At 36.8% G+C, this 27,010-nt stretch overlaps 1 protein-coding gene across 4 annotated transcripts in view; it reads right to left on the reverse strand.

Moving 5' to 3' along the window:
• The window catches only part of CDH7 (cadherin 7), a 125,040-nt gene that overhangs the window by 62,056 nt on the left and 35,974 nt on the right, over positions 1–27,010 (reverse strand). For 3 of the 4 annotated variants that reach the window (XM_025422064.3, XM_025422065.3, XM_035707258.2), the window contains exons 3-5: positions 10,469–10,763; positions 6,840–6,959; positions 57–224 (exon numbers count right to left, since the gene is read on the reverse strand). In XM_025422064.3, the coding sequence (XP_025277849.1) occupies positions 57–224; positions 6,840–6,959; positions 10,469–10,763 (583 nt within the window). Of the gene's footprint in view, positions 1–56; positions 225–6,839; positions 6,960–10,468; positions 10,764–27,010 lie in introns of those variants that run through there. The other variant, XM_049112061.1, reaches the window with a different exon arrangement.

A 27,010-nucleotide genomic window follows, 5' to 3' on the forward strand; every position in this document is an offset into this window, starting at 1 on the left:
TTCCAGAGGTTGGCAATGAAAGTGAGGAACTTGCAGCATTAAACAAAACAGCTTACTTCGAGGAAAGCGAGGTGGGTTATCATTGACATCAGTTAGGGTCACCGTGACTGACGTGGTTCCTGAGAGTCCTCCATTTTGACCAACCATATCCTTTGCCTGAATAACAAGCAAATACTGGTCTTTAGCCTCTCTATCCATGTTTGGAAGGGCGGTCTTGATGACTCCTGTAAAATTTCAAATCCCAGTAAAACGCATCATGAATCATTGCATTTAATACTATTGAAGAACACTGATACAGGTAGCAAGTCACTCCTGAGTTCCTGCCATTTATTGTTTTATTTTAAATAGTCTTAAAGCCTATTCAAGACCAAAGGGACATAATAATTGCATATGTGATTACAAAACACATAGAATGCTGTAATATGGAAAAGCAGGGCTTCTCAATATTGGATAGAGAGGATTATCTTTCAGTTTTATGAAAATACGGTTTGGAAATACCAACTTACAAATAAATAACATGAACTCCTCACCTAGAATAATGCGCAGTCACCTGTCAGGTACATGACAATGGAACTCTCCTTCTCTTTCACCCTCTCCAACAACTTAACTCCCAGGTGATGTGATATCACTATAACCTTTCAGTTATGGTTCCTACTACCTCTTTTTGGGCAAAATGGCTGAAACAGTCCACAAAGAAAAAAATAGGAGTGATTTATGTTTAATAAGAAAAATACCATTCCAAACTATGGTTATGTTTGTGGATGCGGTTATGAGATGTAGGATGATCTCAAGCCGTATGGAAAGATCTGAGAAAAAGTATTAAAAGTATTAAAAGATGAGAACGACTATGTTAATATAAATCAGGAACACTGAAAGCATTCATGTGTTTTGTTGTTTGTTTCTAATCAATTGCACTGAATATTGATCACTCTTAGGGCTTCAGTGTATGAGAAATAGATTTCAGAGTTCCATTTTGCTCAATGGGGAAACTTGACAGAATAATTGTGGAGCAGTGAATTAGTTGTATAATTATTTAATTACTGCCTAGGTATATTAGGCAATAATATTTAATTATGGGATGAAATTTAATTTAATGTTATATGTAAATACATAAAATGATATATATATACCTATTACACTTAGTGTATGTACATAGAGGTGATATCAAATAAAAATGTATTTAATATTGATCAATATAGACCTTGGAACTAGCAATATGAGGTCATCTTTACTAATTAAATATAAATTCAGAATTCTACTTAATTATTTCTTGCAATTTCATCTTTTCCAACAAAGACTGTCTTATCTGTCCACCTAAGACCAGAGATGGAAAGATATCTAATCTATTTTATTAAACAGATTCTACTTTTTATGGGGAAGTCAATTTTAAATCCTCACTGATTCAGACCTGAGGAAGAGAAACTCTAATATCATGGACTTCTCAGTAGCAAAACCAAGTTGCTTGATAAAAGATGGCTCTTTGGGGATAAAATAATTGCAAAAAAAACTATTTAAATTGGGATGAAAGTTCTTTCTTTCTTCATATTTATTTTTTCCCTCATGTTTAGCATAAAAATGTCATATCCTCCAAATTTATAATCTTTTAATAGCTGCCAATTTAAATCGTTTAAAGGATGATTATTCAATGTACACGTAATAAAGGTGTGCTATATGTTGCATATAATATGTGCTATATTTTATTTACAGTGTATGTTATATCAAGTATGAGCCTAGGAGAAATTATATGAGGCCTGCCCTAAACTTCATAATACTCTACAGTTTGGTAACTATTCTAGGGGTGGGAAACAGATGAGAAAAGCCTTTCAAGAGCATAGGAAAAATTTAAGCAATTTGTTATTAGTTCCCAAGATTCCAAGTTAAACAACACTCATACTGTCTTAAGTAACCATATTTTTGTTTAGTCTAAGCACTAGCTATCAAACACAAACACACCCACACACATACCCAGATCAACGACACATCAGTATTTTAAGTATTTAAATTATACCTTTTTGATTTAGGACTACTCAAATTTTTTTGTTTTAAAATATTGACTACTCTTTCTTACCGGGCAGTGTTGATACAAGCACACAGTAACACAGGCTCAGTTAAAGTTCCCCACTGAATTCTTTTGGTGATCTACCCACTGCTTATAGTTAGTATGTGAAATATCAAGGCAACATGAAAATTGTAAGAAATAGTCACATACTAATCTGGTTTGATTGACTAGTGTCTAATAAATATTCTTACTGTCATAATGACTCCATGTGTATTTCACATTTGTTCAATACTTCTGTTAACTGTATAATACAATGAGTGCTGATCTCAGTAATAATGTTACTGAGGATAAACAGTCTTTGTCTAAGAATTCTGGTACTTACATCTAAGTCTTTGTCTAAGAATTCTGGGACTTACATCTCTCCATCTTTTTCCTTTCTTTTGTTTCTGATGTTAATAATCCTTTTGTGTAACTTCTTTTTAAAAATATATTGAGGATTGGCTCTTTTGATCACTATCATTAAATGATAAAATATTAATGAGTTTTCTTTAGAATCATTTCCTATTTGTTCAGGTTCTTTATTTTTAATGTCTGTGCATCTCATTTTTCCTTCCAATATCAAGAGGTACAAGTGAGCTTTCATCTTTATACCTTTATGATGATGGAGAGAGCCTTACTATCTCAACTAATCAGCAAGGAAAACACTGCAGCCTCATCCTCTCATGGTTTTGCTTGGTGGCATTATTTTTGTAAGGAAATACAACATTATTAAGAAAGAAGTCTGGTAGTCAAAGTTACTTATTTTTCACACCTCTAATTGTTGCTTTACAAGTGATCTTATAAATAGCACTTTTCCAAAGTAAAAGTCATCACAAAGTTTGCAAAGTAACCAGGTGGCAAAGGTAATTTCCAAATATCTCAAATATTAAACATATTTTTGACAAGAATAGAATTGGGAGAGAAATGAATTTAAATAAGGACATTCAAAAATAATAGATTTCCAGTTCCATGACTTTTGCTAGCTCTTTACTTTTAAGTAAAACTGGCTACATTTGGAAAAGAGTTCTCATGCACTAGATCTGATTTGCACTTTGCTATATATTATAAAGAAATACAGCAAATTGCTAATGCTACATCCCTAACGTGATAAAGGCCAGTCTTGTTTAGCCAGGTCCCTACAGGTCTGTGAGATTTCCATGGAAGACAACAACATTATTTAATCTCAATATCAGTCATTTTAAGCCACTTACGATGAGAAGAAGAATATATCCTATAGGTCCTTAGAAAGTAGATTAGCTCAGATTTTAAACTTCCTGAATGATAATTTTTAATAGATTATGTCACCTGACACAGTAACCCAGAACTTTCCATTATTTATAATACCCAGTCACAAAAAAGTGCTGTGCACTTTAAACATAAATTTATTATCACTATTGCTCAACAACTCTCTGGTATTTAGTCTGGGAATTATTTTCAGATGATTCTTTAATTTCCTAACAGCCACTGATTTTTTTTAAGCATATTCTTTTACCATGAAACTTCTGAAGAATTTATATATATATATATATATATATATATATATATACACACACACACATACACATATACATATATAAATATATACACACATATATATATACTAAATATACACATATATATATATATATATATATATATATATATATATATATATATACTAAATGTAACAGATAAGAGCTTGTCCTGAAATCAACCCCTGTTTAGGGAACCAAACAATCACTCAGATCTTGGACTGGTCTCAGATGTCCATGCAACCACATGACCTATGTAACACAGGGCTACAGGGCTTCGTGTCGTGTGCATCTGAAACATATAGATGTACATAGTGACTCTCTTTCTATTAGTTTATATTCTTTCTAAATTTCACGTCTAAGTCTTATTTATATTTGGTCTGTTTTCCTGTAAGTGAAACAAAAAACAGAACCATAAAAAGTCAGAGAAGAACCAATAATAGCAAACATGGAAGCTTCTGGAACTCTAAACAATTTCAGAGTTGGTATCAAATATAGTATCCCTGAAGAAAGGACTCTTGGAATCTGTGAGAGGACATCTTCAGCCAGCAAGCCCAACAGGAATGAGGGTCCTCCTCCACAGAATGGAATGCATTTGAAGGGCATATTTGGGAGGGGGCTTTGTTATGAGATATTACTTATATAAAATTATGATGTAACAAGTGGTTATGTAATATATGATGCAGGTATTGTGTAGTCACACCTTTTAATGTTTAAGAACGAACTCTAAATGACAAGAGGTGTTTATCATTCAATCCATTTTTCAGGACCAGCTTCATGACCATGTGACCTGTGCAGGCACACAGGTGCCATGCTTTGTTTCTTGCCCTGTTGATACTATCCTATTAATTTTAGAAGAGAGGGTCTGCATTTCCATTTTGAACTGCAAATTATGTAGCCAGTCCTGCCATATATCAAATACTGAAACAGGGATCTGCTTCTTTGCAGGTTACAGAGTAGATGAACACCTTAGAATATCCATAAGCCTCCCAACAGTTTGTAGTCATTATGGAGATAGGTGGTGTGAAGCTTTGCAGCTCTTTTAATGTTGCCTTATCCTGCTTCTAGTGCCATTCTGTTTGCTTATTAACAACAAGTTGTTAGCATTGGCTTTTGCAGCTACTCACATTCTTATTTTATGGATGGAGAAATGAACATAGAAAATACACTTATCCTATGGTCTTTTGGCCTGTGAGTGGTGCCATAGGTGTAATATGTGATTGGAGGTTTTAGCCATGTTAGGTTCATGATGTGTGATTAATAAATGGTAATGGGTATTATTAACATTAAGAAAAAAGAAATCATAAGTTAACCTTATAGAAATGTACCTAACAGTGATTCCCTGTGCCTATTTTACAAAATCTTGGTTTAGCATATTTTCAGTACTTTTCCTATCAAAACTTTTACTTTCTTCTCAAAAACTCTTAGATTAAAGATTCAGAAATTCATGTATTTCTCACACAGATAAAAGTCAGGCTGACACCAAGTATGAAGAATAAGTCAAACTTGATTTACACATTTCCATGCCCCTAAGGATTGAAAGCTTTCCATTTTTTTGTGAAAAAAAATACATTTTCTTTGCAATAACACACTATCCATATTAAAAATTAGCAGAGAACAAAAATTCTCAGGATAACTCTGCACTAATGACTCTAGAAAGAGAAGTCCCAATGATTACCATAATTACAGTATGAAAAACTCTAAACAAAACAAAATAAAACTAACCAATTCATCTCCTACAATACACAATCCTTGAGATTCTGAAATTAGAATTAATTTGAAATACTAATAATGTGATCCCATGACATAGACTATTGTCCACTTGCTCAATCAGAGGCCATAATTCCACAGGACTTAAATAAAGACTATCATCTTGCCACAAAGCTAAAATCACACGCCAATCATTAGTACCAGCAAAATATTTAACCCTAGGGATTAGTACATGCTATTTCTGGACAGGTTATATAATGCAGGAATGTATAATTTGTGAGCAAATTGTCAGAAACTTGTCAATGTCTTTGGAGGCTTAAAAAGTAGATATATAAGGGAATGGGTGGGTGTCTGAATTTAGGCTTCTCAGATCTATCATTAAATCAACCACAAGTTTTACATTCATAGGATTCATATCATAAATCAAATACTTTTGTTTACTTCTCCTTCAAGACTTGCTTAATCAGAACTGTTTCTTCTCTGTTAGACTTTCCAGGTGGCTTCCAGACTCTACCCTGACTTTAACATAAAATATGCAAAGTAGTTTCTGTAAAAATTCTAATGGTGAGTTAGGATTGAATTTATTTTTCTGTTCATGCACATTACAACCACCATTCTCAAAAGACATTTAAAATATTTATCCTCCACAGTGATTTGAAATGAGTATTACCATTTATAAATATGGAAAACAGTATAAGTACCATTAAAATAATAATTTAAGGTCCCAGGCACTATCCAATAATCATGAACTTGGCTGTTTGAAGAATACTTTTCTTCATGATAAAGACAAAATTGTTACAATATGGAGAAATTTTGGATTTCATGGTGGTGAAGAAAATCAGCGACATAGGCCACCCATCTTCACACTCACCTCTCTTCCCTCCACAGAGAGCCAGAAAAGCAGAATAATGTTATTTTATAACCAAGACAACAGTGTTCCAAATTATAGTCTTACTTAAACTCTTTCAGCTTAAAAGTAAAATAGAACATCTAGCCAACCAAACGCATATTCTATCCAGAAAGTCTTACAACTCATAAAAAATATGTTTTTTCTTCTAAAATTAAAAAAAATCACTTAATTTAGTTTTTTATTTAGCAGACCATCATCCTAATTGGTTTACTCAGGAAAATTAGTTTAAATGTAACAGACTCTGGCAGGATAAGCTGAACCTCCTACCTATTCTACTGTACGGCAGGTGGGGGTTTGGCTTGAGATTTACACTTAACTACATATGATTCCTACGTGAATTAGTTAAAGAAAGCAAAACGAATATAAAACTTGACATAAATAATAACATTTTCTTATGTAATCAGGAAAAAGCAGCTGAAATACTTTATTAGTATATCATACTTTAATTTTGGTAGAAATACTGATAATTGTAATAAAATATTCTTAGAAGATGCTAATGTTTCTATAAATAATATGCTATTTAATAGCACAGTACACATATGGAGAGAAGCACAATAGCAATGTAGTGTTTGTTTTCAGTGCCAACTATATTGAATAAAAATAACTAATATCAATTCTGTGCCAAGGTATAAATGATGACATTATAAGAAGAGTCAATATCAGTGTTTACCTGTCTTTGGTTCCACTGAGAAGTATGGTTGTCCTTGCAGAATGCTGTAGACCACTCGGGCACTGTTGCCATATGTAGGATCGTCAGCATCCGTGGCTGTCACTTGTACCACTGAGGTCCCTACATGCCAATCCAAAAGCCAGTGAATCAAAAACTTCAAACTGCCACAAAACAGAATGACTCATAGAATGCTGAACACGCTACATTAGATTTGTTTTTAATTATTTTCTTTTTTCTTATTTCAAAGCATATGAAAAATTGACATATTTTTTGTAAAAGACAAACCCAGAATGAAGATAAATGCTAATTAAGCCCTCAGAAAGATTTAAGGGATACAGAAATATGTTAGCAAAAAAAAAAATAAGATTGATGATGCACATTAGGAGGATACTCAGAATTGGAAGGGACTCAAATTTTGGGCATCTCATCCATCAGGGTCAGGTAACAAGTTTTTATCAGGAGCAGTCTCTATAAGTCTCAATTACTGTCCAGAAGGCCGTGTGACAAGTAACAGCATCTTGACACCCAAGTCACTGAGGGGATCTCACTATTACAGCTGAGTAGAGCCAACAGAAAATGAAACTTCATTAATTGAATAAAAAAAAAAATCTGATGGATCCACTTAACTGGATATTACGTAGCATCTCTTCAAGTAATAGTTTTAGTTTTCATTTGTTTATATGAATTGATTTAAAAGCAAAAGCATAAAATGAAAATTTAAACCACCTTCTCACAGGAGAAAAAGTATGGCAGCTTTAAAAATTGCATTATTAGTTGTTTTCTATATTTCATGAGATAGAATGTCCCACTGCTTCTTCATTTTACCATGTATTCACTCATTCCATATGGAAAGCATTTATTGTGATGTGTTCTTTTTATTTTCATTTGGAGCATAATCTTAAAAATGTTACTTGTGTTTACTTAATTTAAGCGCATGCTATTTTATCATTTATCTCCTATTGACAGGAATGGAACAAGTCTCTTTTTGTATTCTTCTAAGGTTTTAATTTGTTTCTTTTTTAAATTTGTTTCTAATAATTTATTGAAAATGTTTTTAAATCTAACATATCATTTCAATATATTTCTAAAGAGATTTCTCTAAGTCTTTAAATAAGTCATCAATGTCCATTTTGTTACAAACCAATTGTCTTTTCCACACTATGGTTTTCCTTACCAGTCCCATCTTCTTTAAAAATGGGTGCATATTATATAGCTATAATATAGCTTTATAATAAAAAAAAGCTATGTAAACAGCACTATTTTTAAATTCTAATTTAAAAAAAATTGACAGACTTTATTGCACCCTGCAGATACCTGGTAGGACCGTATAGTGAATGATGCATATTTTAAAGTATTTTTAAAATTAAATTTTGAGTATTTTAAAATGTTAGAATTAATGGCATCAATATTCTCTAGTTTCCCTACAATGCACTATCTCTACAGCAATATTCACTCTCGTGACATACTTAAGTACTGATTTCTTACTTTATTGAAAAGGAAAGTGCCTTAAACAAAATAATCAAAACTCCTTTAGTAATTTGGTTGTATATGATTTTTTTCTAAAGTGTTCACTAAGAAATTTACTTTATACATACACATACACACAACACACATGCACACATATTTTTAAATAACTTTAAATTGTCCATGCTTATCTATGGTCTTCTGGAAATGAATGAATTATCCTAAGGGCTTATTAGTGTGTTTTCAATTTTGCAGTTAGCATTCAACGAAAAACACAGCCCTGAATATTAAACACTGAATGCTTGTGCTATATATACTGTACTATTTGGTTAGAATTAAACCCTTTGATAAACTACGAATAACAAAAATAACTTGTATTTGTGCATAATAATCATGCTGTTTCATATCAGAGTGGTATCACTGAAACCAAAAGTACAGCACATTATTTAGCCTCTAAATGAACAAAGTTCACATTAATCCAGTTCATATGGCTACACCCTATGGAGCAAAGGAAACCTGGAGCAAGCCAGTGAAGCATAGCCAACTTGCCCACATGAAAATTATGGAATTGCTCAAACACACCTCAAAGCTTCCCGTTTTTCTAAACATTACTATTTGGGGAGGACAATGTGCCTTCTCTTTTCTCTAAAACCTGCAAATCTTGTTGTGGCTGCTGTCTTCATAGCTGTTGTTCTTGTTGTTAAGCAACAGCCAGCAGCACTGAAGATGTGGGAGGTATCAAGAAAGTGTGAAGAAGCCTGTTTGGTCAAAGAAGTGCTCACATGTAAGCTAACTATGGTGAGATGCTTCCATTGTGGTTCAGAATTTTTCCTGACCACAAGCATCTATTCTTCTGGTTCATTTTCTGTTTCTATTTCTTCAGCAGCCAGGGCAACGGTGCCCCATATAATTTTCATTCTCCCATCTGTTGGAAATTTAGGGTCACTAAATTGTGATTCCCCTAAAGGGCACACATAATACACATCTTTGCAATTCCACTTCCTAACACAGTAGATCTGTTGACTGAAGGCTGGATGGATGAAGCAACCTTTATTTAATATAAAACAAATCACACTGGGTAAAATGTTCGCCTGTTAAAAAACAAATTCAATTATTCTTTAAATAAGTGTCTTACTTCAAAACTAAAAATGACAGGAAATAAATATATAAATCAACTGGTCTATTTAAGCACCACATTTTTTTTTTACTGTTTTGTAAGATCATCTAAAATGACATACCAGCTGAAAATTATTTCAAAGGTATCTGACTACTTTACAACTGAGTTTTTATTATTTGACATACATAAAGTATATACCACACTCTACTTTCTATTTTTCCAGCAATGGAACAATGTGAAAACCCCTCTGAATAAAACAGCCTTCATGATTCTTTTCTATACCTCAAACTGAGTATCAACTTTGTTATCAATTCAATATAAATTTTCACGCATCTAACTTTCTGGAGAAATTACAAAAAACACGAGTGGGTGGTGTGTGGAGGGACATCTGTGTGTTCAAGCATACTCTACAAGCAAACAGGTCAGCTTATCTAAACATTAGACAGCCCGCCTGAAACCTTGGCCACAGGATTCTTAGAAGAGCAAATCATTAATACTAACCAGGAGAGAGAAAAGATTCTCACAGGGCAGTGTCTGGAAGGATTTTCTTTTTTAAATTCCTAGGGGTACTTTTATTTTTTTTTTAAGATTTTATTTATTTACTCTTGAGAGAGAGAGAGAGGCAGAGACACAGGCAGAGGGAGAAGCAGGCTCCATGCAGGGAATCCGACATGGGACTTGATCCCAGGACCCCAATCATGCCCTGGGCCAAAGGCAGATGCTCAATCACTGAACCCCCAGGTGCCCCTTAAGCATTTATTAAATTAAATATCACACTGAAAAAAGACTAAGACAAGAGCAATGTACTGAAGATACAAATCCCCGGGGGAAAGGAAAATTTTCCAACTTTTCCATATAAATCAAGTAATGATTGGAATCATTAGATTTGGATGCTGGCTTTTAATGTCTCTCAAACTTTCCCCTCACCTTCACTAGAAACTGCTGTACCAACACTCCTGTGATTTTTTTCCAGCACCTATGATGATTTGGTTATAAAAACGAACCCCCCAAAATCAGAGACTGCCAAAGCAGCATGCTCTTTACTCACCCACTGGAGACATTTCGGGGACCCCCGCCGTGTACGGACCATCCAAGAATTTGGGTTCGTTGTCATTGATATCCTGAATCTTGATGACGAACTCGGACTCGGGCTCTACAGGCTTGTTGGTGAGCCTGTCCAGCGCCTGGGCGCGGAGCGTGTAGTAGGCCTGTTCCTCCCGGTCCAGCCTCTTGGTAGCATGAATATCCCCAGTGTTCTCATCAATAATGAAAATGGAACTTGCCCCTTCGCCTGACAAGATGTATTTGATGGAACCATCTCCTTTATCAACATCAGAGTGAAGCTGGTGAAAAATTCATGTGAGATGAGATTAACTTACAAGAGAGTCAGCGATATGGAGATACGTAAAAATAATTCTTATGTCAGGCAGCAGCACATGAAATTTTATTGTTCTTGGAAAGATAAGCTGATGCTTATTGTGCACAGCCGAGAGGCTGTGAGCATGTGTCAGCTTGCACTGGTGAGCAAGACAATTTCATTTCTTCCTGTAAACAGTCTCATTTCCAAAGGTATTTTCTATCATTCCCAAAGTTAGGAACTCGTGGTGGTGTTAATTTTTATTTGGTCTGTCCTTGCCAGTTTTAGCCATCTTCTTTGGAACAGAGCATTCAGTAAACATGTATAATCGGTTGATTTGATCTTACTCCAAGCAAAGGGACTCGCTATAGGACATGTGCAAATTTAGATCTAATAAAGTGTCTATTTAATATGCTTAGACACTCCCACATTCTTTAAGGACACCAGCCCCTCCCACCCTCTGTCCTGATTAACAAGTATGGATGGATGTCCGGTCACCAAATCCGCCTCCGGATCCTGTTCTAGATTTTAAAATTTGAAGCCGAGAAAAATTACACTGCTCTCTGAAGTAGGAATTTTAAATCAGTATGTGCCTGAGACTTCAACTCAAACCTTTCTTGAAATACCAAGAACTGCATTAGATTTGCATGATTAACCCCAGCAATCGGCGGCAGGGCCAGCTCCCACGGATTTGCATTTCGTATCTGGGACTGTCCCTGCTCTATGTCAGAACATTATGTTGAACAGAGGAACCTAAGGAAACTCAGACATAATTATACATTTTCCTGAACTTCATAACCTGAAAAACACAGGACTCAATCTGTCATCTCCATAATCTTTCATCCCCTATAACCACCATCATCTGGACTTCGAGTAATATGAATGCAAAAAAAAAAAAAAAAAAAAAAAAAAACAAATAATAAAGGTCATTCATTGTCCTACAGAACTATGTTTGCATTCTTTAAAAGATGAGGTGCTAAGGACATAAAATACGGAAAACTACTTAGGGAAATGTGCATGTCGTGCATTTTCTACCTTCTGTGCTGGGTATGGAGGGTACTGCTTTTGGCACCGTGACTTCTGCAAGTGATTCTTCCAGTGTACTGTCACAGCTGTGTCGATACTCTGCTCCAGGATACTTAAGCACCTGATTTCTCCCTTAGTTTCTATAGTTTTTATCAGGACTAAATCATACAAAAAATTGACCACTGGCACAAGTTATAATTTCGATTTGTTCAGTGTGAAATTATCTAGTGGATCACCGTACCGCGTGTTTATCCCCCTCCATCTGGGAGAGTAGAGTTCTTGAAATAGGGCGAATTGCCTAATCTTCTTAAGTCATTCTCAGGGTTACGGTTGCCTCTGTATCTCCCTTGAAGAAGAAAGCTAGCTGGAACCACTACAGCTGGAATTGCTGAGCGCTTCCTATGTGTCAGGCACTATTCTTAATGTTCTCTACATGGTAACTCATTTGGTGCTCACATTGAATGACTTCATTATCCGCATTCACAGATAAGGAAACTAAGGTAAAGAAAGGCTATGTGCCTCGCCTAGGGTCACATGACCAGTGCTCTGTGGCTGCACCAGGATTAGGAAACATGGGGACTCCTGGAAAGCTCCATCTCCACTGTCTGCAAGACGGTCCTGCCTCTGGAGAGGTGCTGCTGTCCCATGAGCTGGGGCCATCAGAAGCTGCAGCAGAGGACCGTCCACCCCTGATCATCCCCCAAGTCATAAAGAAGCTCGGTGCTTTGAGCGGTTTCCATCAACCCACTTTATGACTCAGCAGAAGGGTTCTTTCTTGGCATTATGAGCAGGAAAACACTAGACCACCTTCAACAACACAGAGCAAAGAACTTGGCTCCTGAGACAAATGCAGATGATGGAAGAAAATAAGCTGTTTTAAGCTGCTGACAGCTCAAGTACCCCCATCCACCCCTCTACACACTTCTCATAGCCACTCTCAGCCCATCCATGAGCCCCAGCCCCACCCTCCCCGCAGCCCATCCATGCCTCTGGCTGTTAGAAAAGTCTACACGCCACCATTGACCTTGGTGTGAAACAACAGAGGAAGATCCAATGACCACAGGGACACTCAAGTGACATACAGGTGTGTCTTTAATCAAAGGCCTTCTACATCTCTAAGTCTCATTAGAGACTACCATTTATAGAACCAGCCCTTATGATTCATTTAACTAATTCCTGTCAACTAATTGCTGTTTCCATGGCATGGTGATACAATGCTCCTGTAGTATCCAGGTAAGGGAGAGAGGACACATTCCTTTTCAGTACACAACACACATTAAATTCCGGAGTTGACCTTCACCCTGCGCTCTGACACTGTGTTTTACATTACGTGGCATTGTTAGCTGTTCTCCATCACTGACAGCATAAGAGCTCAAAGGCAAAAAAAAGTTCAAGTTGCATGTTTCTCTAATCATTTGGAAATCAGATTTCTTCCTTCCTACCCCTCCCAAACACACACACACACACACACACACACACACGCACACACACACACCCTTCTGTCTCTGGAGCTCTGAACTTCATCATCCTTCCTATCACTGACACTTTTCTACCAGCTAGGACCATCACTAGGCTTGTAATCACTGCCAGAATTCACAAGCAGAAAATTGCTTTGAGTGTCCTTGCAAGGTTAGTGTAAGCATCTGTAGTTAAAAGTGGATGACCAACTTTGAGATGCTTAAGATGGATACCTAATTATCAGATGCATTCAGACATTTAATCTGGGAGACTGTGCACTAATACTCTAATCTTAATAGGCAGAGTGAAACCCACGCTGTTAGGGAAAAACTATTATATTCCTCTACTTAAAAAAAAAACTGCTCAGCACAGAAAAACTTGCAAGTGCAGAACTAACAAATGGCAACTTTAAGTAAAACACATCTGTGCAGATGCTCTCGTGCACTTGCATGCACACGCAGGTACACACAGTCCTTGTCAATGACTACCACAGAGCAGAGAAGCACTATTGGCCACACACAAACTTATGCGCAGTAAAAAGCAAACAAGCATCCTTTGGTTCCACCATATGGCAAATGAAAAAAAAAATAAATGGAAAACAAATATCTGTACTCTTATTTTGGACAGAGTAGAACTTGAACTGTTCCATCTATTTCATTCATAAATACCCTGCTAAACATGGTCCTGTGATTAATCTAAACAAGAACAACAAAACCTTGATTCCTTATGTCACCACACAAAACTCACCTTTACTGCATGGATTCCTAAGTCCCCTTCAAAATATGTGTTGTGACTCCAAAGTAAATATTTACACTATCATCATCATCATCATCTTTACTCTTGCAAATAAACACAAACAATGAGGAGTGCACGCACATGTATGCACGTGCATGTGCGCGCGCACACACACATCTCTTAGCTGGGTCTAGCTCATGATGCAAAAGAATCAGAAGAGAAGGAGACACAATCAGTTCGTGTTTCCTCCATGTCACCCTGACAGCACTGTGTATGGTAACAATGTAAGAAAATATCACACTGTGTTGGAATCTTCATAAGCTGCATAAGCCAGGAATGGCAAGCACCCTTTAAATGTGCCCTAAAATGTAGTACGTTTAGCAACCCACTGTGGCTCCATCATCCTCTGCTTGACAGAACAGCTACCCATTACCCCATTATCTCTGATAGAGCAACTCTTCCCTTTCAATCTTGCAGAACAATACTAATTTAGAATCTTAAAGTCTTTCTTTAGAGCTATTAGAAAACTCTCCACTTATTCTCCATTTTGTGTGTCAGAAATTATCTCCCTAAAATGTACATTGAATTATATCACACCTCTCATCAAGTACTTTTAATTGTTCCCCAAGGTTTAGGGATGTACCCCAAATTCTAAGCATGGAGCTCCATGCAGCCATATGCTAGCTCCTTAGTCTCTCTTTTCCATCACATCTCAGAAGGCACTCTGCGCTCCGGGCATGTTGGATGAGGACCATGTGGCCCAAGCGTAGCAAGTTGCACCATCCCTTCCAACACAAGTCTTCCATCATCTTGCCTATCAACTCACATCCAGCCCAGCTCCCTTTTACTGAAGTCTTAACAATCTTCTCATTTTCCCCCATGGCATGCTGTTTGCATTTCTCTGATAGGATGCATTTAATTCTGCTTTATATTGAAAATTGAGTCTAGTTGTTTTCATATCCAATCCTTTCTTTAATTTATAAACTCCTTGAGAGCTGGGTTCTTTTTTTATCACCATTTTCCACATTCTCAATAAACAGTTCATTGTCTCAAATTTAGTAAATTTATAATCCACTTTGTAAAAGAGCAGTGCTTGTACTTCAATTTCTATCCTTTTACGTTTTAATAGCATTAGGCAAAAAGAAAACAAACTAAACAAAAAACATCCTGTATCTCTGGATTGTTTCCCTTAATGCTCTGACCTGCCTAGACAGAGCCCAGATAGCTCATTTTGTATGCCCATGGTACCATACGGCACATTGTTTTGTACTTGCACATTTACACATCTCTGTTCCCCAGGGGACAGAACCCCGTAGGGGCAGACATGCTTTCCTATTCCTGTTTCCCTACACACACACACACACACACACACACACACACACACGGGCTGGTAGAGGGTTTTATAGACCTTTGGATGCCCTTGGATGGAAGACTCTCAATGTTCTTAACTTTTTTTAATCTACTATTTAGTTTTTAATTAAGATTATAAAGACCAAAACTAAAAACAGATCAATGCACTGCAGTTCTGATAATTTTCTTACATCTATTTAATAATCAACTAGGGCCTGATACAAATGACCTGGTCTCATACTGTCAATCTACCTTCCTAAAGAAGAGTCTGAATATGGTGAATAAATCTCAGTTTAGCAAAGACTAAGGTAAAAAAAAAAAATCAATTCAATATGTTGATCAATTTTTCTTCCCATTATGAATATCTTAATTCTGCTGGTTATTTGATCTTACAGATAACCTTGTCTTTCAGCACTTCCTCTGCAAAATGGAAGTAAAAAATACCTGTATTGGGACTTCACTGAACAATTGTGACAACTACTTGAGGTGATACAGAACACAACTCATTAAGGTAAAGCACTATAACATCAGGATTGTACTTTGTAATTTAACACACTAAATTTTCATGTGGCAAAAAAACAAGTAAATCTAGATGTAAGATGAAACTATTTGGAAAGAGATAATATTTATCATGAAAGCTTTGACACTAAAAAATAAAACACTAAAGTCAACAAAGGTCTCTGATCCTCACTGACCTACTTATGATGAAGATGGAAATAATTAAAGCTTCTATTCAATTTTCCTTATAATGAACATTTGAATAAGAAAAATGCAAAAGTCATTATTACAAAAATATAAAAATTCATACTACTACTACATCTGTGTACAAAAGTGGAGTAATGATGGCTGAGAAGCATGTTAATCAATTTGAGAATGATTGATGCTAAATATTAACAAAGGATTTCTAAGGTGACTTTCCTACCATTGGCTTATTATCGATACCCATTTTTTTAAAGTTTAAAAATACATTAACTGTTAGAACTCATGTGATTTATGAAACTTAGCAAGGTTAGAATTTTAAATGTAGAGGGCAGATTTAAACAATAACTGGTAAAAAATAAAACTGCTTGTATATACACATTCCAGGCAAGTTTTCTTTTCTCATTATGCTTTTTAATAGAAATCTTCCACATGCCACTGGATACCATGTAATTATCAAGTTGTTGAAGAAATATTATAGATGAAAACAAGTGTATGAGTCATTCTTTCTGGTTGAAGTATTTCTAATTTATAATTATCATTGTGGTCCAGGGTTATGGAACACAATTTACTTGTGAAGCATCTCTGATGAAGATGCATGGTTTAAAAACTAAAGGTACTAATTACAAAACAGAATAATACAGGAAAGGGATACAATCCAGGAAGTGCTTACATAAGGTCAAAACTGTCAAAAAAAGTCTCATTTTTTTTTTTTTTAGCCAACATTAGGTAAAAAGGAGGAACTACTCAGATTGTTTGGTTTGGTTTAGGTTTTTCTCTTTGGAAAAAGTCCCACACTAATTCAGTGGCCATGAACATTCATTCTAGGGGCTTAATACTTGCTTAGTAGTTGAGAGGTTCAACTGCTAGGTCACCATGGCAAAGGAGCCAGAAGCATGGCTACTGAATCTCCACTCTGCCTTTATTGTGATGCCTTGATCACTCTTAAATCATAGTTCATTCATCTGTTATAGACTAGCATCCATAAAGGTGTAGTCGGCCTTGCACATTAGAGGGAGGTTAAAATGTAGTGATGCATTTGGAAGTATTTTGTAAAATGTAACTCTCTATCCATATTTATAAGTTCACATATAGCAGTACAATAGAATTATCTGCATCCCTTAGAGGGGAGAATCTTGCTTTTATTGGTAAAGGTTCTACACTTATGCCTATGGCGTGGTTACTCAGAACTTCACACTAAGAGCTGCATCTTTTTCATTAAGGACCCAGTGATAACTCAGAAAAGCATTCTCTATTCCACACAGCTACATGTGCCTCCCTAAAGAAATCTCCACAGAGCTCATCGCATCCTTTCTCCAAATGCTGTCTCCAGGCCACATCCAGAACTTTCAAACAACGTAAGGAAATCTGCCTTGAGTCAAATTGTAACTGATCAAAACTCCTCCTTGTCCAAAGCCTCCTCTTCCAGCATAATCATGAGCACATCATGTTCTCTACTGCAGGGCTCCCCTGTAGTAACTTGCTCACTTAGTTCTAAACTCTGAGTAGTCAACCAGAAGCAAATGAAAAGCAAACCCCTGGAAATGTCAAGCTTTTTGCTCAAGAGGATAATGTTCAATCTTGCTTTTGAAACGGGGGCTGGTTGTACACAAAATGTTACAGGAGGCTAACACAGTGCTGCTCAATATGGAGTCCAAGGACTGGGTGCCATCTGTCTAAGTCTAAGGAAGTACAGAAAATTGAGAGGAAAGGCTTAGCAATTTTCATAGTCATTTAATAGAGCAATTTAATGTCTGTTAAGCCCAATAATAATGGGAAAAAATGAGGGCTCTATTTTCTAAGTAATTCATTTTTAATATAGTTACAAAGCTATTAGGAGGTTATAATAAAGTATGTTCTGTGTTCTTAGAAAAGCCCAATAAGCTTGCAAATAAACAACAAAAACTTGGCCCTTCACTGTAGATCAGTTGAAAAGCACTGGGCCAGTGGATAAAACTTATGTGAATGGTCTTTTGAATGCTTCTAGGCAATAATCAGTCCAAAACCCTTTTCCTGTCCTAACATTAGGCAAGACGGAGGATACTATCAGGGAGGCACAGGGCAACTGAAGAGGCCATTTTTAAAACTTGCACAGATGTTCTGTACGTGGCATTTTGGAGAAGGCATTCAGGTACACGTTGCAGAGGGCAATAACATGACATGTTTGCCAAATATCTCCTGAAGTCTTCTGCATTGTATTGCCTTGTGCATTCAAAAATACAAACAATAATGGTTAACAGAAACGTAATTCTGGAGTCTACGTTTGGGGAAGAAAACTTTGATGCTTGTTTAATTTAAAAAGACAGTACTGTACACTATCTTATCAGATCTGATACAAGGATTCTACATGTCCAGTGTGATCTGATAGAGCCAGTGCGTGGACGAAGGTACAAGATACGGAGGAACACAGAATTTCAGAGATAATGTGGAAGTAGGCGGGTGAACAGAGGAAAGGAGCTAGGAGCTAGTCCAAAAGGAGAATAAGACTGTAACCGGTCATCCTTATGCTTATTAATAAGATCTTAGTAAGAGGGGCAGCTGGTTAAACTTTAAAATCACAGTAAGTATATACATTATTTGTAATCTGTGATATTTGGTAAACTTGTTTTCAAATATTGTCACTGAGTATTTAATGTTTGTCTAGTTAATCCTTTCTGGCATCTTTGTTAAAATCACATGTATCCCTTGAGCTGTTATTAGAAGTACCAGGTGAGAAGTAGCCCCTTAGCTCTTGTGCCTGAACTGAAGAGATACAGATGACATCACTCTTGTGCCCAAGCTGGATTGTCCTGGAAAAACAGAGATTGGATCAAGTCTGTTTCTGTCTCCATCTAGAAACTCAACATTTATTAATCATCTATTAAAAGTGAGTATGGAGTATCTCCTATAGGCCAGGTGTATGGGTGTCTATTCATGAAGACAAGAGGGGCAGGGTAGCAAGGGGTAGCCTGAAGCACAGAGTCAAACGCTGCCCATTTTCATGAGCTCACGGAGAGAAAGGCTGTCAACGCAGCAGGCTATCAGTAGACCAGGTTGAGCAAACAATTGCAACTCTGATGACCATGAAAAAAAAAAAAGCACCCACAGAATGCCAAGAAATCATCTGACAGGAAAATCAAACTGAGTTCAGAGGTTCAGGGAAGTGCTTTTTAAAGAAATGATATTTAAGTTGAAACAAGAAACCTATTACTAAGAAACGGTTTGATGATGAAGGGCAAAACTTGATTTCCAGGAAGGTACTTGACTAAGGATAGAAAAAATTCCTTTTTAGAAATCTTCAGACTGTGTAATACACAGGATCCACTACTTTATAATAGAGAATGCTTTCTGCATGTGATATACCAAAAGAGGCTTTACAGTGTAAATATATCACTACCTATATTCTGTAAACATGTTTAAATAATTAAAAAAATTAAAAAGACTACAGAACAGTGCACCTATCTTAACCTACTATTTGGCTAATGAACGTTATTATTTATTGAAGTTCAGTATGTAGGTCTCCTGTATCAGCATTACCTGAGATGCTGGTTAGAAATGCCAACTTCTGGGCTCAATATTAAGTCTACAGAAATCTATTTGAGTTGGAACCAGGAATATGAATTTTCAACCAGCATTCTGGATAGAAAACTTCTGGTCTAACACATATAACCACTCACATGCAAACCTCTTTAGACCAATAATGTCCTGCTTTAAATTATTCAGCACTTTCAATTACTCTGTATTTGTAATTTAATCAGCAAACGAATACTAAATAAAATTCTCTGCCTTGATTTCTTCACCTATTTTACTCAAAAGAGAACTGTCCCTTTTCTAACCAAAGGTAGGAAGGAAAAGTTTACAGTACAGATTTCTGTATCCATCCTGGTGGTTAGAAAAAGAATGAGTATCAATTGTAATCTGAAAATCAGCTGCAACCACAGGGATTGCACTTCATCCTACTAACTTTCCTATAAATTCCTCCTAGAGAAGAGGTATAACATGTTTCCATAGGAGCTGCTCTCTGGATGGATTACATGCGGTAAAGGGAAATTAGTGGGGCAGGAGGGTTGTCTCTAGGGGATGTCAAGAAAGCCTCTGGGGTCCACTCACTTCCTGAACCTGCAAAACACTGGAAGCGTTGGTGGCTGGTATGTCTCCTTTCTTGGGGGCATCCGACATCCAAACCAGTGGGTGAGGGAGTGATTTGAAATTCCCTCTTCTCCCCTAATTCAGGGAAACTATGAAGAACTTTTCAGATCCATGGCTCCCCAAAGCTGAGCCATGTTCTAGGTTGCAACTGATTGCATGTTCAACACGTGTATCTGCTCCAACCTACTTCCTTCCCACCCTCCCAAGCGTTAAATCCAAGAATGCCAGTAATAAATACCCTACAGGAACATGTCTCAGAGTCTGTTTCCTGCAGACCTGACCTGCAGCATGCACACAGGTAACCAGCTCAGCAGCTAATGAGTGGCAGAGCTTGGCTCTCCACGGACATCTGTCCTCATGCATACCACAGTCTCCCACAGAGGCACAGGAGAGTGAGAAGCCCATTTACATAATTTGGTGAGAGGTGTGTACTTGTAGATCAGAAGCCGCAGCAGCTGAAGCAGCAGCAGGGTGGCAAGATTCATAAAAGACATAACCCTGGGCAGAGTGCTGCTTGTTTTTTTTTCAGTCTGCACCTGATAGACTCTTTTTTTTTTCCATGCTCCCAACCACTTTGATTTCTAGAAACTTCACACTGTGAGTGAACCAGTCACAGGAGAGGGGAGGATTCACTGTGGTGTTTTCATTTGAGAAGAGGAAGAAGCAAAATGCTCTTAACTCCGTGAGCCCAGAGCTAAATCTGCATGCATTTCTACTCATACGAGATCCTTGTTCTCCACACTCAGATGTGAGTGTCTTATGTTCACTCAAGTGGTATGATGTCCAGACTTAGTACGGAATTGTTCAGTCAAAATATGAATCCAGTGGCCTAGGCCTTTAAGAAACAAAACAAAACAAAACAAAACAAACAGAAAAACCTCTCCAGGTCATACTATTATGCACCCAGTGTAAGCATCACTGGCCTAAAAGAGAAAGAAATAGAGAAGAAGGTGAGGGAAATGTTCTTCCATTTTACTGATATTATTGCTTTGAAGAACAGGAAAAAGCAGGTTTATTAACTAGATAAAAAAGAGAAAAAAAAGCATGTCTATGGAGCTTAGCCAATAATTTGCTTAAAGGGTGCAAATTTTAAAATCATACCTCAAAAAAAAAAAATCCCTGGCCAAATTTCAATAAACACAAAAGCTTCCTAAATGAAAAAATAAACCTGTTTCACATGACAGGACTCTCCATGGGATATGTAATTGCCTCATCTAAAATATAGCAGGTTTAAGAAATAAAAAGACTGTATTCTGGCTCAGGTGACCTAAGAAGAGCTAAGCCATGTTTTCTTCCCCAAAGCAAGATATCACTCAGAAATACATGAGAAAAACAAGGTTCCTTCTGAGCCTTCTTAGCTAGTGCCCAACACAACCACAGTGACTGCAAAATCCTGGCTTCCTACCCCTCACAATCTTGACTGCAGTGTTAATGCCAGAAGGGTAAAAGTTTCCATAAACAAATGCAATAAAATTAGTAAAGCTATAAGAAGAAAAGAGAGAAAAAGGAACATGAGAGTGAAGTGGAAGGGATGCAGTAAAGCAAAGTCATTAGCTAGTTGATGCAAGAGCGGGACATCCTCAAATAGCTCTCATCTCGCAGAGCCCAGAAAGGCATCGTTGGTTTTCCCAGGAGGACTCCTCATGGCTGTCTATCTTTGTTTACAGGTTGTTCTGGTATTACCAGCAGGACTCCAAGAGTATCACAGAGAGAGAGAGAGAGAGAGAGAGAGAGAGAGAGAGAGAAGGGGGGGGATGGCCACATACCCACTGGTAGTTGCAGGCAAAGGAAGATAAGTGACTACACTGCTTAAGAATGATTTTTGCAATTCTTCTTAGCTTTTAAACTGATGATGTTCTAATTTAAAAAATGTAATGTTATCTGAGTACTTTCTGAACAGCACATTTATTTCATAGTAGGACTCTGTCCCTTCTTCTCAAAAGGGTATTAAATGTTAGAGCTCTACTCAGCTCTCCATGAATTCACAGGACTGGGATTTAAAATGAATAAAATAAGTTCTTTGGCAGCATAATCACAATTGCTAAAGTGAATCAGAATCATATTGAGACCAATCACGTCTGTATTAAGCACCGTGGCACAGAACAAGAACCAGGGAACCTGGGGCTAGTGCCATGGATACTGCTCCCATGTTGGACAACCCCTAAACAACTGGTATCACCTGGGGACTTTGGTTCATTTATCTACAAAATGGACTGAACTAGGTGGTCTTAAACGTTTCCCTTTTATTCCTCAAACACTATATATCCCCTCCAAGTAAATATGGGTTGAACCAGAGCCATCCATCCAGATTCCTTACACTGTCTTACCCTAGGAACTGCATAAGACGTTGAGAGCTACATTTTAGGTTATGATAATGCCCTAGCTTAAACTAATTTATAGAATCACATATAACAACTCTGTAGTTATGCCGCCTTGGGAAAGAGTACTTTAGAACACGTTCAGATTATCGTATCCTCGGAAAAATCCCATAGATTCCTAATTCTTTTCTATAATTTCAAAATGTCTGTTTTATAGTGGCTCATGGTGGGGAAAAAGGCACTTATTTATTTCTGGGCACTTGGGAGGATCTGTTTTGCATATGCACAATGGCTCACAATCTGGTTAAAATAATTCAACAGAATTAGTTTTTAATTTAAAAATCTATGTCAAGAACATACACAAGCTATCTTTAAAGGGTATGTCAAAATAACATGCCACCTAAACACAACTGTTTGGACAAGTGCACTTATTTAAAAGGAAATATTCATGGCACTTACTTATAATTTGTCTGATAACACACAAATTCAATTAGTATCACTTACAAATATACACACTAAGGAAACCCATTTGCTCTTTCTTTCCCTGAGATTTACAACGTTATACATTTTCTCTGTACTTCATCCTGTCACATTACGACACATGATTCAGATGTATTATTATATTTCGGTTTGAAAGAGTACAAAGCTGTACTGTGACGATAATGATTTCCTGGTAGAAGCTGGCTATTGATGGATGCTAATACAAGAGAAACCTTCCTGGAGGGCATCATGGTGGGTGGTTATTTCCTCCTTGTCTTCTATGCTGCTTCTATTAACAAAAACTTCCTTCACTGTGGAACCCAAAGAAGAAAAAGAATACCAACTGAAGTTCCTTCTTTTTAACTACCTGTGATTTAAATAAATAAAGAATCCCATAATGGAATCGGCCTGTGTTGTGGCATCAAATATAAAACGCTAATCACTACGAGTAGCTGAGTCTAGACTGCAAAACTATGTGAAATGGGACCAATTTAACCATGAAGTTATAGTTATGACAAAATTTTCTTGCAGGCTTCATCCACTCTAACTCAAAATCCCACATTACTTCTGTTAAAGAACCTTGCTCCTCTATTCTTTTCTGTAACCTTATATTTCTTTGCTTTATATTTGCAATCCTTTTATCCACCCTGCTTCCCATATTGTTTTATAGTTCTCTTATCCAAATAGCTAATAGTGAGAACTAATATTTATTGAGTGTAATTATGTGCCAGACATTGTGGTAAAGGGACCTTTAATTCTCTCAACAACCGTCTGTGGTAGGCATTACTGGCCTAATTCTATACATGAAGAAGCTATGATTTAACGGGATTAAATGTTTGCCCAGGCTTACTCAATAATGTCCCAGACTTGATCTGAGTCTTACCAACAACACAGAGTCTGTACTGTACCCATTCTTACCTATACTGCGCTGTGCCCATTCACCCTCTCCCATGAGAGACGAATGACCTGGGAGATTTTAGAGTCTTGCACTCTCTCATTGAAAAATCCAGCTATGAGTGAGTTAAAACATGGTTTTATAGTGACTGAATTTTCCAGTTTTTGCTTCTGATCCCTCCATGTCCTTTGCCCCCTCCCCCAGTTGTGGATTTCCAATATTCTCCCTCAAAAGTCTGCCAATCCTGTCATTTTGTCCCTACTCCATCCATCTCTACCCTGAATTGGATTTCATTATTTCTCATATATGTTAACAGTCCAGAAATTCAACTTTATGAAAAGCTTGAGGACTCTTAACTCTTCTCCCCTCAACATCTCTAACACACATTATTACATGGCTGCCATGTTCACCTTACTACACCACATTCATTTTATTACTCTCCAGAGCTCAGGGTTATGGATGGCTCCCTACAACTTTCCAGACTAAAGATCAGCTTAGCATTCAATGTCTCCAATGGTATGAGCTCAATGATTCTAATGTGCATGATAATCATATATTCCAACACAAAAAAGAACTTATATTACAATTTTAAGATGTCATTAATTGTACCTGGCATCACAATTTCTAAGGGCAAAATGTGAAAAAAAAAAGCATCTTACAACAGGCAGAATGTGCTGCTTTTTGGTTTTTATCCCTTACTTCTAACTTCCCATATTCTTCTACATTCCCCTTCTGAAATGCAACAGGCTTTGCAAAGCAAGAATACATTGCCTAAGGCTTTCTACAATCAAATCCATCGGATTCCATGCCAAAATTATCCATATTTTACATTTATCTAACATGAAAATCAAGGAAAGCCAAGTAAAAGTGAAAAGAGCACATGAAGCATTGAATATTATATGTTGCTCAAAGAAACATAATGACAACAGCTTCAATAAATGATAGCATTTTGTTTAGTACTGCCGCAGCATGCGTTTTCTCTGAAACATCTTTCAAGATAATCTTATTTTTATTTTCTTTACAAAATCAAGTCTCCATTGCAATCACACTGAGTGACAGTACACTTCTGTGACAAGTACAGTGTGATCTGACGTTTAAGCAATTTATAGTTACCACCACTAACAAAAATTCTGATCTAATTTCTGGAGTTCCAATCTATAGAATGGATGGTGATAATACTGTTTAGAAGGGCTTTTAATCCAGTGAAAATGTTTGTTTTGGAATGAAACAGAAATAAGTGTATTCAGTGAAATTTACCATACATATATTTACATAGAAGAAATGTCTTAACAAGTCGGTAAGAAAGAGACTAAGACATCTACCCCTTCCTCACGAATACTCAAGTCATAAGGAATAATTAGTAATTCCTTTACTACAAATGAAAGAGAAGAAGAAATCATAGCAGGATGATCCATGGAAGAAGGCAGAAGAAAAGCCATTAAAGCCTTTTGGCAGGGTCTCAGAGATGGGATGGCCAAGGACAGAAAGTCAGATAAAGGGGATTTGTTTTTTTTTTTTTTTTTTTAAATTTTTTATTTATTTATGATAGTCACAGAGAGAGAGAGAGAGCGCGCGGCAGAGACACAGGCAGAGGGAGGAACAGGCTCCATGCACCGGGAGCCCGATGTGGGATTCGATCCCGGGTCTCCAGGATCGCGCCCTGGGCCAAAGGCAGGCGCCAAACCGCTGCGTCACCCAGGGATCCCTAAAGGGGATTTGTTAAGAGGAATGCTATATGGCACTCTTCATGGCCTCAATTAACTTTAAAAATGATTTTTTTTAATGTTGCAGGATTTTTTTTTTTTTTTTTGGATGGCCATTAGTAAAGAGCTGAGTTTTGAGGCAGGCCAAACAAGATCAGGTTGCATGGATGAGATGTGTCCTGGAAACTGAGGGGCAGTGGACAGAGTGAAGAGTGCTCTTCTCCTGTCTGCTGCTCTAGAGGGCCCAGAGCTACATCATGATGCAATTCTGCTTCCACATGGGAATATAAAAAAGCTGAAAAGAGTATTATTCTAAAATATCATATTGTATTAATCATATAATTATTACCTTAGGAAGAAGATACACATATTCTCCAATCTGTACTATTTTTTGAAAAATGTAAGGCAAGAGAATTAAAATGGAAAAATGACTAACACCCAGTCCTAGAGTGGAATACTGTGTCCTCTTTCACCTACAAGCTTCTGCGAGGGGATGACAATGGACCTCTTTCAAGGTTTAGGCATTTGATTCTTCACACTTGTACTCAACAGACACGGACCTCCTTTTGAGCCCTAGAGGGCACATTGATTCAGTCCTCAGGAGGAAAACCCTCCTTTTCCTTTTTGTCTCTCTTCCACATCCTCTAAGAGGTCTTGCATATGTTCACCATGCTTTAGAAAACACTGGCTACAGCAGCCATGTGGGGCTCCACCGAGTGTGGCTGGAATTTCTAAGAGCCATTTTTTAGCCTTAGGGGCACTTCAGAAAAATATGTAACAGACTAACATAAAATAAATAGTTAATGTGGTTTTCAAAACTCAATATCCAAGTACCATATAAACAAATTAGTATGCTCAACAGAGAAGGTTATTTAGTCAAATGTCACTTAATTAAAAGCCAGAGATACCAATTTAAAACAAAGGCCAAAGAGAAACAGATGAAGAAAAGGAAGATAGGAGAATATATATAACTATTAAGGCAGAGGGAATCCAGATTAGCCAATTTGTATTTGTTTTCCCACTAATCCTGTTATATTCTAAATAAATTATAAAACTCATGACAGGATTTGCTGGAAAGACTCTCAGAGTGAACATTAAATTATTATTATATATTATATCATTTAACATAGCCTCTAAGAATCCTAGTGGAATGTCTGGCATCAGTCTAAATAGATAGTGACAAATAGTGGAAAGGAGAACATAGTCTGTGATCAGAATGCCTGGGGCCAAGGCTTGACTCCATCACTTATTAGCTATGTATGTAACTTTATTTCAGCTTTGACTTTCTCATATAAAGAAGTTAACTAGGGGAACGTCTTCCCCTCAACCTCAAAGAGTTTTTGTAAGATTCAAGTGAGATAATGTGTTAAAAATATGGCTTATTGAATACAAAATACTAAATAGATAGCAGTTTTTGTTATGTTAGTGCTATTTACGAACT

The sequence above is a fragment of the Canis lupus genome, chromosome 1 (genome assembly GCF_003254725.2).
Source record: "Canis lupus dingo isolate Sandy chromosome 1, ASM325472v2, whole genome shotgun sequence".
Taxonomy (NCBI): Eukaryota; Metazoa; Chordata; class Mammalia; order Carnivora; family Canidae; genus Canis; species Canis lupus.